Below are 11,428 nucleotides of genomic sequence, written 5' to 3' on the forward strand. Positions count from 1 at the left end.
AAGCGTAGTAATGAATGTGAGCAAATGTAAATCAGTTTGAGTGCTTAAGATCTAAACAGGCAGCTTCCTCCTCTATTTAACAAAGGAAACAGCTCAGGCAGTATTGCATTCCCTGAATGTTGTATTTGAAGTACTGTCTACGTGTGTTGTATGCTCAGTTCCGGGACTGGATCTTGAAAGCATGACTTTTACTCCTGGGGAAGTGTTATCAACTGAGCCAATGTCTTATGATTAAACCAGCTGCTCAATAAGGTCAAAAACCCAATATATTTGTCCTATTTTGGAATAGGATTATTGCCTGGGGTTGAGTAATTGGTTTTGCAAACTTAAACAAATGTGTCAACACTTGTCATATTTTTCTACCCTTTACCCTTCCCTAAAAGCTAGTGCAAATTTCTTTAAATGCTTTCACTTTTCCAGTACCTCATCCTGATGGCCATTCTTCGTATGTGAAACTGGTGACACCCATTGATCAGGGTTGTTACACAATGTTAACATCTCTGGTGCTGTATGAAGGATGGCATCTCCTCAATACTGCTGTAGGGTGCCAACTTTGTCGTGGAGTTTAACCCCATGTATTCAGTGATATCTGACAATGAACCAAACATTCCTGGAGCATACATGTTTCAAATCTGGCCTTCCTAGGGTGGGTGGAACTCGCAGTGGTACTCAGGTAATTACTGAAAGAAACATTTTGTGGATGTTCAGACTGTCAAAAAGGAAGATAGATGTACGGAATTCCATCTATCAACCTGAGCGCAGGAATGGTCTAATGTATGAGAATTCATGAAATGTTCATAGTTTAAAAGATTGTGTCACTATCTACAGGACTCCATAGGCTGCATGTTTTAGTAACTTGCCTTAGCTCATCAATCTATAAAAAATGTTAGAAGGCTAAGTTTGTAGTCCTAGGAGAATACTTTTAGGACTCTTCACATAGTTTTTTGAAGGCCTGAGAAGTCATCTTGTGTACAAATCATTGTGATTTTCAGTTATAGTTGCAGTACATGGCGAATTCATTGCTACCCAGGATTGTTTGTAAAAAGTGCAACAGGATGCTGTGGACTTGGGGCACTTTGCAGAAGCAACCTGAGGGCTTATGGAATGTGTTCACTTGTGGGTCTCTGTCTAACTTGGGCCTTATCATTCCATGATTTTTTTTAAACATAAGCATTTGAAAAGCTGGGATGTATTAGTATTTGCTGCATTATCATACATAATTTAAGTTTTGTATGGGGTGGAAGTACTTCTCAAAGTTCCATTGTTGTCTACTATATATACCCAGTTCCATATTTCTTCATGTCTTCGATGTCCTGATCTAACTGACCTCCTGTTTAGTTACTACTTGAAGAAATAGCTTTTTTGTTTAAGCAGTCAAGCATAAATATATTGATCTGGCTTTAAAACCCTTTAAATGTGGAAGTTGCCTAAGATGTAAAAATCTAATGTTTGTCTTTTAACTTTCAGCTTTGCGTTATTCTTGGAAAATTGTGCTCCAGCAGTGAATTCATTGAACCTCGGCATTACCAGTCCACTTCTATTAGGCTCAGCAAATTTACAGCTCGCCCAGATAAAGGCCCAGCTGGCCCTTCAGCAGCTGAATTCGGTCGCCTCCACAACAGTATCCAACACTGCTCTTGCATCGTTGAACCAAGCTCTAGTGAAGATCAGCATGTTCAATGCCAGAGGGGCATTTGGCCAGAGTCAAGGCCCACCAAACCAGTTTGGGCAGAGTCAAGGCCCACCAAACCAGTTTGGGCAGAGTCAAGGCCCACCAAACCAGTTTGGGCAGAGTCAGGGCCCACCAAACCAGTTTGGGCAGAGTCAGGGCCCACCAAACCAGTTTGGGCAAAGTCATGGCCCACCAAACCAGTTTGGGCAGAGTCATGGCCCGCTTAACCAGTTTGGGCAAAACCAGGGCCCGCTTAACCAGTTTGGGCAGAACCAGGGCCCACCTAACCAGTTTGGCCAGAATCAAGGACCACCAAATCAGTTTGGCCAGAATCAAGGACCATCTAGCCAGTTTGGTATGAATACCCCAGGACCATATATGGGGGGAGGAGGAGGAGGAGGAGGAGGAGGAGGAGGAGGAGGAAGAGGAATGGGAATGGGACCTCAAGGATCATCACAAGGCAACTTTGGAATGAATATGGGAATGATGAATCAACCTGGAAATAATGTAGGCTTAGGTCAGTGGTCCTCCTATCAGAGTCCTTCATCTGGAGGTTTTCGATCTGGGTATGGGAGCACCGGAACGCCTGCGTCTCAAAGTGGAGACCAGAGATCTGCAGTTCAACGGTTTCATGACACAATGAAAGCTTCAAATATATTGGCAAACTTTGGCCTGTCAAATGAAGATCTGGAAGAGCTAAGTCGTTACCCAGATGAGAAGCTTACACCAGAAAATATGCCCTACATTTTAAGAGAAATAAGAATGCGGAAAATGAACAAGCAGCAGTCATCCAGTAGTTACGATCAACCGTACAAGCTACAAGATAAAGACTACAGAAGAGAAGTACAGAGCAGTGTCGTAGATTATGGGCATGGCCAACAGTATGATTACCGAGATAGGCCCATGGAGAGCCAGAGCATGCATTACAGTCGTGAAGCACTAAGAGAAGGAAACTGGAATGAAGATTATAAATGTCCCCCCCAGAATTATCCAATGGAACCTTCGCGAGATGACAGTACTCATGGAATCAAGCGAACAGTTCTAGTGGTGAAGAAGGGATTACCAAAACCGAAGTTGATGAATGATTACTATGGTGTCCCTGCACTGAGGTTCCCCCACGTGTGCAGTTTGTGTAACATAGAATGTAGACAAATGAGGGTGAGTGTTTGTTAACCTAGTTCGCCTTTTCTGATAATTTGCTTCCTTAACAGGCATATTTGTGGGTCACAGCCTTCTGTGGTGTGCCTGAAAAAGTCACCATTGGCTGAATAGCAGCCCAGTGGTAAAGCATTTGTCTTTGTTAATTCGGCAAGTATATATTTAATTAAAGGTCTTGGCACACAGACAAGAGCGTAAAGGTATAATACTGTGAAGAGGAATTCTACTAGGCATTAATATGGATCTATTATTTAATACTTAATCACTCCCGTTTTTTTTAACCAAAAGAGTGTAAAAATAATTCAGCCAGTTATGTTGGGAGTCCTCCTAATTCTACCACCAGTTGAATTTGGTGTCTCACGGTCATGTTGATGTCATGCTTAGGTGCTCAGTCTTCTGTGCTGGTCACTAATTTGCAGATTTCAGTGAAGGGGTAAAAATCTATCCAAATCCCCATTACAGGTTCTTGATAGAATTACTGCAGATATTTTGTGGTGAAATCACATGTGGAATGTCCTTTGGACAATCTTTTAAAATATGAAGGTAGAGTTTATAGATCCTTTCCAACCATGAATCTCATTAATAGTTAGAAAAAGAGCCAGTCATTTTCTAGAAGTAAATTCTTTGATTTAATCTAAAATTGTATCCCTACCAAGAGATGAGTTTTCTCAGACCTGCTGATTTGAGCTAAGGTGGAGAAAATTTATGCTACCATCAGTGTGGGTTACTGAATTATATTACAATAGAAGCAGGAGACTTGTCACTAAGGTTTTAATACAGCACACTGGTGGCAGATTGAAGTGTTCAAAGTATGTGGTCTGTATAAAGTATGCTGTTCTTCATAAGAACTCTGTAATCTTCATTCTGTTGACTACTAGGTACAGCAGAATTTCTGCAGCTCCACACTTCTTTGATCTGTGCTAGATGCTGACTTTCTAAAAGAAAATAATTTTAACTATTATATTTGATCCACTGCTGGCTGCCTTCTCCAGCGGAGTTGCAGTGATGGTCACAGATAGTAAGAATTGCAGACGCTAGAGTCAGAGATAACACAGTGTGGAGCTGGAGGAATGCAGCAGGCCAGGCGGCGTCAGAGGAGCAGGAAAGTTGTAGTTGCGGGTCGGGAATTTCAGAAATTTCTGAAGAAGGGTCCTGACCCGAAACTTCAACTTTCCTGCTCTTCTGATGCTGCCTGGCCTGCTGTGTTCTTCCAACTCCACACTGTGTTAGCAATGATGGTATGTTGGTGGTTTTTGTTTGTTTTTATGTTGATAGCTATAACCCCTTATACCTTTTGCCCTTTGCTACAAGCCCAGGTTGCCCAATGGGGAGAATGTTAAACGTTAAGGTAACTCTTAAGGTAATGTGGATTACCTTCATTTGTTTTGTTCATTTCTGTTACCATATCCATGATCTGCAGCACATCCAAGATGGCTGAAGTCATTGCATTTCTCAATTTTATTTTGCTTCATGAGGTTGGAGCTGGACGTTAACCAGCCACAATGTTACTTCATCTAATACTTGTTGAAACATGACATTTGCATGTCTATCTTGTTTCTAATTCACACGCTCAGGAAAATAATCCAGCCGGATATGAAGTCCTTAAAACTGTGGAAACAAGTTAATCAGGGCATCATTTTGAGTGTAAAGTTTTTTTTTAGTTAATGTAACTTTTGACTAGTTTATTTTACATGGGGTCTCCAAGTTTTTAGGATGTGTTTATGGGTGAGTATGAAATAACTAGGACTGTAGATTAGGGAAGAGTCAGACTCCCTTCTTTTATTGGGCATTAGGTTGGTTGTGATAAAGTTCTGATTGTTTTCAACCACTGGGTTCAGCTCAGCTTTAGGTTATACGGCCTTATAGTGCCAGAAATACTGCATGTCTTATGGAGCTTATAAACCATTCTTGGACATTTCCTGTAATACCTTTGTGCTGGGCATTGGCGTTCTTTCTGTACTAAATTTGTGAAATCTCCAAGAAGTCATCACCTGGAAGGAATTCTGGAAGTTTGTCAGCTTGTCAACAGAACTAGATTACATTGCTATCCTGGATTGACATTACTAGGTCATGAGGTAGTTCTTATTCATTCTTGGACCATCGCCTCTGATCTATTTTGCAAATTATGAAATAGATGATAAAAGCTGGAAAAAGCGTAAATTTGCACTTGCCAATGCAGTGTCTGCATATTGATTGAACAGGTTGCTGTCTGTTGTAGAAACCCAGCCTTTATTCCACAACTTGTGTTTAAAAGCATGCTGTAAGTTGACCTTGATAGCTTCTGCTCCAACATTGTGGAATTTTGCCTGGCTGTTGATTCTTCAAGGCAGTGTCCAAAGTAGTAGAACTGAAAGAATTGTTATTTCTTAAAACAGACTTCATCTGTTTATCAAGAACACTGCTTGCAGTTTGCACCTCAGTTCTGCATGTCTGAAAATTAGTGAAGAAGTATTAGGCACCTCTCCAGGTGGCATGCGTCCTAAACTGTGCAGAAGTTGAAGTACAGAATTTACTGCTACTTGCTGAGCTTTAATTGTGCTATATGTTGCCTTTTGGTACCAGATAATATTTATTCCCAAGTAGTCATCTGAATCAGAGATGTACGTCTTTGTTTTGCACATGGTTGCAATGTTTCCATCACTGTTCGGATGCAAACTTTGTAGAATACTGAAATTAGTTTGAATTTCAAATGCAATGCCCGAGTCTGTGTCACTGCGGCTTTCCTTCCGGTTCTATTTCACTGCCACTTTGGAGTGTGTACGGTATTATTAAATTAAGGGTGCTCTGTTGTGATCCCATGTAAAAGATGAGTACCAGCAGATCAAGAGTCAGAAGAACGTTATTTTACCGAACAAGTAAGGGAACTATCAAGATGTCTGCAAACACTGAACAGAATTTAGATCAAGGTTCCATTTTGTACATTGAGTAATTTTTGGTGTTATAGATGTGCTGGAACAGCTTATCTAGGAATGCACCTAGTTATGCAAAGTTTTTAGTGTTATGACCAGGGTATTTTCAGGGCCACTTGCAGTCATGTTGCTGGATTCGGCCATCATTGCAGAAGGGGTTTTCAAGGAGCCACGTCCTCCAATTGTCCAGTGTCATTCATGGCTGCTATGTGGCTGAAAAACAATGCACTAGAATTTTAAACCTCTTATTGGGTCAATCTCTGGAATATCTGTGTAAATCAGCATGAAGTTGCTGTTCAAGTCCCCTTCATAAAGGAGTGCTGTCAGTGGCAGGCACATCTGATGACCAATATGAAGCAAATGGTGTCTGTAGTCTTTATGGCGGTTGAAGACAAACTTTTTGCATATCCCTTATTATGCTTTAAACATTCAATACTAGATTCCATTGAACTGTAACTATCAGTTGCAGTGCTAGTCTTCCAAAGCCTCTTGATTTCATGAAATTATAGATAAACGGAAAAAAGCAAACAGCCGAAGAAGTCGATTGTTTTGAGCTCTCAATTTCTGCCCCAAGGATGTGTTAGGCGGTACTCGAACTACAGTGGAAGAAGAAATGAAAGTGAAGAGTGCTACTTTGTTGGGTGGCCTTCGTTCTTCAAAACTGAACAAACCAAAGGTTGGGTTAGCTGCTCTGTCAGAAAAGTAAATAGCTTTATTTCTACTGGTATTTCACTGCACCCATCATATCAGTTGCTGTGGAGCTTTTTGAGGCTTTGTTAGGCTGTTCACCTAAATGTAGTAATAGTGGATTGTTCAAGTGTTTCTCCTTGTTGGTAACCTGGGCTTACCCTTTTGATGTGGTGGGCGTTCTTTGAAACGAGAACAAAAATTCCTTAATTGGATAAATTGTCTTTCAGTGGCTGCCCTCACCAAACATGTTTTTGGTGCCATCGATTTATCGCACTGTACTTGAGTAACTTGAAGCTGTCGGCCCTATAGAATTGTTGCCCAGTTTCCTATTATTTCTCTCCTAAGCGATTGAAGTTGTTACCTTTAAGATCAGAAGTGGCAGTTATGATTTGATGCCACCCGATGTGTGAGGAATTCCTTGTTAGATACCAACTTCCCCCCCCACTCCACTGGCGCTACCACCACCAACCACCACCATTACCACATGCACACGGTTTTTCAAGAGAGCTTGGATAGTCACGATAGGAACCTTATGTAATTTCTCTCTCCCAGCTCCAGCTAATTGAAGTCTTTGGTTGGTTTCAATGGTCATAGTACAGAAATGGAATTGAGCCTTTGGCTTTGTCATATGTAGCTGTTAAGCATTTTCTTTTTAAAAGTTGAGCTATCTAAGAAGCTGCAGTGGGTTTTAGTGTAATACTCTTGTTAGGCAAATATAACTTTTTCAGCATAAAAATAGCACGAGTTGGAATTACTGAGACATTAGATAGATCATTGTTCTGAAGGTAGGAAGAAATGAGATGTGAATACAATCAATTTCCAAATTAAAAAGTTGTTTTAAAACAGTTGTTACATGATTCAATTGAATAATGGCCATTTGGTATGGAAACTCTGAAGATGGAATTAGATTTCATACCTTTTGCAAGGTTGCGATATGAATCTGCCAAAGTCTGACAGAAAGCTGTCAGAAAAACCCTGCTTTGTTTCATTATTAAAATGTTGAAGAAATGCTACATTGACAAATTGTGTAATAGTGAGGGAAATCTGGAAAGTTGCTGTGGGTTTCAGAAAAGGAAAATGAGGTTCATCAATTCTAAAATCAGATTTCACATGGGAATCTATGCAGAGAACGAGTGAGTTGATTGTCCTCTTCCAGTGTATATATCCTGCTATTACTGTGAATTAATCTACCAGACTATTTTTGCTCAATCCAATTTGTTTAAAATAGTTTTGGCTGTTTTGACCTCCCCGACCTCAGAACACTGATCCTTGTGGGCTATAGCTCCGGCACTGATTTATGGCTTTTGTTATTCCACTGAGATGAGATGCCTAATTTCTTTTTTCATCACCTCCTTTGTTCAGTTATTCAACTAGAGAATATCACCTAAAATCCTATTCTGCAATCAAAGGTTAATTGGTGACAGCTAATGATTTGCTGTATCACTACCAGTAATGTTTGGGAAGTCCAACAGAAGCGTGGGTCAGTGACTTACCCATGAAGAGAAATATATGCTCCCACTTTGGCAGAATTAAAGACTCAATACAGGAAACAATTGTCTTGATTAATTTGGGTGCATACTTCTGTTCAAATGGCTGTTGGGTTCAGATCTCTGTTCAAAGTCTTCATTTAAAAGTAGCAATTGCAGAGCACTGCAGAGAGTATTTCAGTAAGTTATAGTGCCATAGTTTTATTATGTCAATTAAAACTCAGTTTAAACCTTACTATACTGGTCACTATACTAACCAGCCTTGAACATGTTACGTACTTTGCCCATTACTTTATGTTCAGCCAACATACGTTTGGGCTTTCTTCCTGTTCTCAGAAATGTTCAGAATCTCCGTGCAGCGTCAAGTAACATTCACAGAAGAACAGTTCGTCACATTATTGCTGTGTGGTCTGTCGATAAGTTTTCTCTATCATTTAAATCCATGTAAAACACCCATCATCAGTGGGTGGTGCCTCTTAAGAATTGTGTGGAGTGGACATCATCTGATTTGAGTGGTGCCATAATGTATTCATTCAGTTGTTGCAATTTGAGCACGTGGTTGGCTCAATTTTATAGGCTGGTTATGTTTCCCGTTGCATTGTGTTAAAGTGTTGTTTTCTGTCTTTGTTTTTGCAGGATTGGGATCGTCACAACAAAACATCTGTCCACAAGGACAGCTGCAGGCTTTTGCTCAAAGAGTAAGGATTTTACACTAATTTTGGGGTTTTCTTTTCAGGTTTTGTCAATTACAAGGAGTTGGTTTAAACTCGGATTGTCTAGTGCATACACTTTCCTCCTATGTCTTCTCCCAAAGATATGAGCGTCTTGTTGGGCACAGCAGTCCTCAGTTACCTACTGCGGACACTGCTTTTTATGCAAACTTAGATAGTGAGTGTCAGAAAGTTTTTGCAGTGACAGTTTACAAGCCCAACTACCAGCTGTCAAACCTGTCTCAACTAGAAAATGTATTAACATAATAAAACCTGCATTGTTTGAGATTATAGGCATAAAGACAGGTTCAATGTTCATCTTCAACCTTCAATCATAGAATCCCTACAATGCAGATAGAGGCCATTTGACCCATCAAGTCTACACTGACTCTCTAAAGTATGTCCTAGTCAGACCCAGACTATCAGTCCAGAGACCTAGGCCATGTTCTGGGGCCTGGGTTCGAATCTCACCATGGCAGATTGTGGAATTTGAATTCAATGATGATCTAGAAATAAGAGTCTAATGATTACTGTGAGTTGTCAGGAAAAACCCATTTGGTTCACTAATGTCATTTAGGGAAGGAAATCTGTCATCCTTACCTGGTCTGGCTTACGTGTGACTCCAGACCCACAGCAATGCAGTTAACTCCTTCGTGCCCTCTGGGCAATTAGCGATGGGTAATAATTGCTGGTCCAACCAGTGATGCCTACATCTATGACTGCATTTTTATTTAAATTACCATGAATGTCTCAGTAGCACCAAGCTGGTTAAGTCTGAAAGGATGTAGCTGCTACACTAGAATTTTGTGAGCCAGTGAGGGAACCAACATGAGGGGAGAAAACTAACATGCTCACCAGTCTACCTTTTGCAGATGCATCTGTCCAGGACAGTACTGGTAGAAGTAACCACTGCATAATCCTTGTGAAGATGAAGTCCCACCTCCTCATTGATGACGTCCTCCATCATGTTGTGTGGCACTGCCACCAGGCTAAATGGGACGTATTTCAAACAGATATAGCAATTCAAAACTATGCTTTGAGAAATAGTAGACCATTGGTAGCAGAATTGTATTTAATCACAATCTGTCATCTCATGGTTCAGAATATCCCCCATTCCTATCATTCCATCTAGCTGGGAGATCAACCCTGGTATAATGAAGAGTAAAAGAGGGTATCCCAGGAGCAGCACTAGGGATATCTAAAGGAGTGTTAACCTGGTGATGCTACAAAACAGGACTACTTGCTGCCAAGCAGTGGAAGCAATATACAATAAAGATGTCTAAGTGATCCCACAACCAAAAACAGGTCAGAACCAAGCTCTGCTGTCTTGGTGCATCCAGTCATGAATCATTGTGATGGGCAATCAAAAAATTAACAGGACGCGGAGGCTCTACAAATATACAATCCTCAAAAATGGGGAACCCCAACGCATCGATGCAAACTGAGGTTAAAGCATTTGTGTTCATTTTCATTAAGACGACCCAAGTGGTGATCCATCTTGGCTTGTTCCTGAAGTCCTTTGTATCATAGGTGATATCTACCTGGTAATGTGGAAAAATACTCAACCATGCCTTGCGCACATAAAGCAAGACATTTCCAAAGTGGCTGTTTACTGCTCTATCGGTATACTCTAGATCATCAGGAAATAATGGAAAGGGTCAGCAGTGTTACCAAGTGGCACTTGCAGAGTAGTAACCTGTGCACTAACACTTAGTTTGTGCTTCTGACCTGGGTTAGAGAGAAACAGACTCTTATTGGTGTCACACCAAGCATCGAGGAAGATTGATTGTGATTGGTGGAGGTCAGTCAACGCGGCTCCAGGACATCATTGCAACAGCTCATTAGGATGGTGTCCTGAGTCCAACTACCTTCAACTGCTTCATCTTCCCTCCATTGTACGCTGTTGTTTGTGGAATGTTTAGAAACATTCGTGACTTAAGATACTGAAGCAGGTTGTGTTTATGTTCAGCAAAACGTGAACAGCATCCAGACGTAGATAAATAGCAAGTAACATTCACACCCAGAAGTGCCAAGCAACAACTGTCTCAATAATAAGAATCTAACTATTGCCCCTTGATGTTTAGTGATATTACAATTGCTGAATCCCTCACAATCAACATCCTGGGTGTTACCATTGAGGAAAACTTGAACTCTGTCACCTATATAAATACTGTGGCTATAAGAGCAGATCAGAGACTAGGAATTCTGTGCTGATTAGTTAACTCCCTGATGTCAATACATAAGCTCAACACCATCCAGGACAATACAGCCCCACTTGATTGGCATCACATCCATAAATATGCACTCCCTTCACCGAAGCACAACACCAGCAGTGTATACCATCTTCAAAATGTACTGCATAACTCACCAGGGCTCTCTTGAAGCACCTTCCAAATCTGTGAACTCTACCACCTAGAGGGCTAAGGGTAGTACAGACAAGAGAATACTACCACCTCCAAATTCTTCAAACAGTACACTATCCTAACTTGAAATTATATCGCTATTTCTAACGTACCAAATGGGTAGAGAGGTTGACCATTTGGTTGCCAATCATGTTCTGCGATTTGATAAAATTGTGGCTATTTTGACTGTATTCTGAATTCTGCATTCTGATCCATATCTGATGCCCCTTGATTACCTAATGGGAATCTGTCCACATTTGTTTTAAAAATATTCAGTGATTCCACCTCCTGAGGTTCCCAAGTTGCATGAATAGCTACGAGAAAATATCCTCATAGAACAGTACAACATAGGAATGGGCCATATGTCATCTTTAACAGCATATAGACTTGTGTTATCTCA

The 11,428-nt window shown here is 40.7% G+C and overlaps 1 protein-coding gene across 1 annotated transcript; it reads left to right on the forward strand.

Annotated features, from left to right (window-relative positions):
- The first annotated feature begins 1,462 nt into the window (after positions 1-1,462).
- On the forward strand, positions 1,463-9,565 carry LOC125483390 (zinc finger protein 638-like). The gene is made up of 3 exons (XM_048598424.1): positions 1,463-2,830; positions 8,553-8,614; positions 9,499-9,565. The coding sequence occupies exons 1-3, from the start codon at positions 1,673-1,675 to the stop codon at positions 9,524-9,526; spliced, it is 1,248 nt and encodes a 415-aa protein (XP_048454381.1). The 5' UTR covers positions 1,463-1,672; the 3' UTR covers positions 9,527-9,565.
- Positions 9,566-11,428: the final 1,863 nt, after the last annotated feature.

Source organism: Rhincodon typus, chromosome 1 (assembly GCF_021869965.1).
Source record: "Rhincodon typus isolate 14 chromosome 1, sRhiTyp1.1, whole genome shotgun sequence".
NCBI classification, from domain to species: domain Eukaryota; kingdom Metazoa; phylum Chordata; class Chondrichthyes; order Orectolobiformes; family Rhincodontidae; genus Rhincodon; species Rhincodon typus.

What these genes read in the sequence shown, in the direction of transcription:
- LOC125483390 (XM_048598424.1), top strand. Translation starts at nt 1,673, where the DNA reads ATGTTCAATGCCAGAGGGGCATTTGGCCAGAGTCAAGGCCCACCAAAC. An exon ending in TAGAATGTAGACAAATGAGG is followed by an intron (nt 2,831 to 8,552) that starts GTGAGTGTTTGT and finishes TTGTTTTTGCAG; the next exon opens with GATTGGGATCGTCACAACAA. An exon ending in TGCAGGCTTTTGCTCAAAGA is followed by an intron (nt 8,615 to 9,498) that starts GTAAGGATTTTA and finishes TACCTTTTGCAG; the next exon opens with ATGCATCTGTCCAGGACAGT.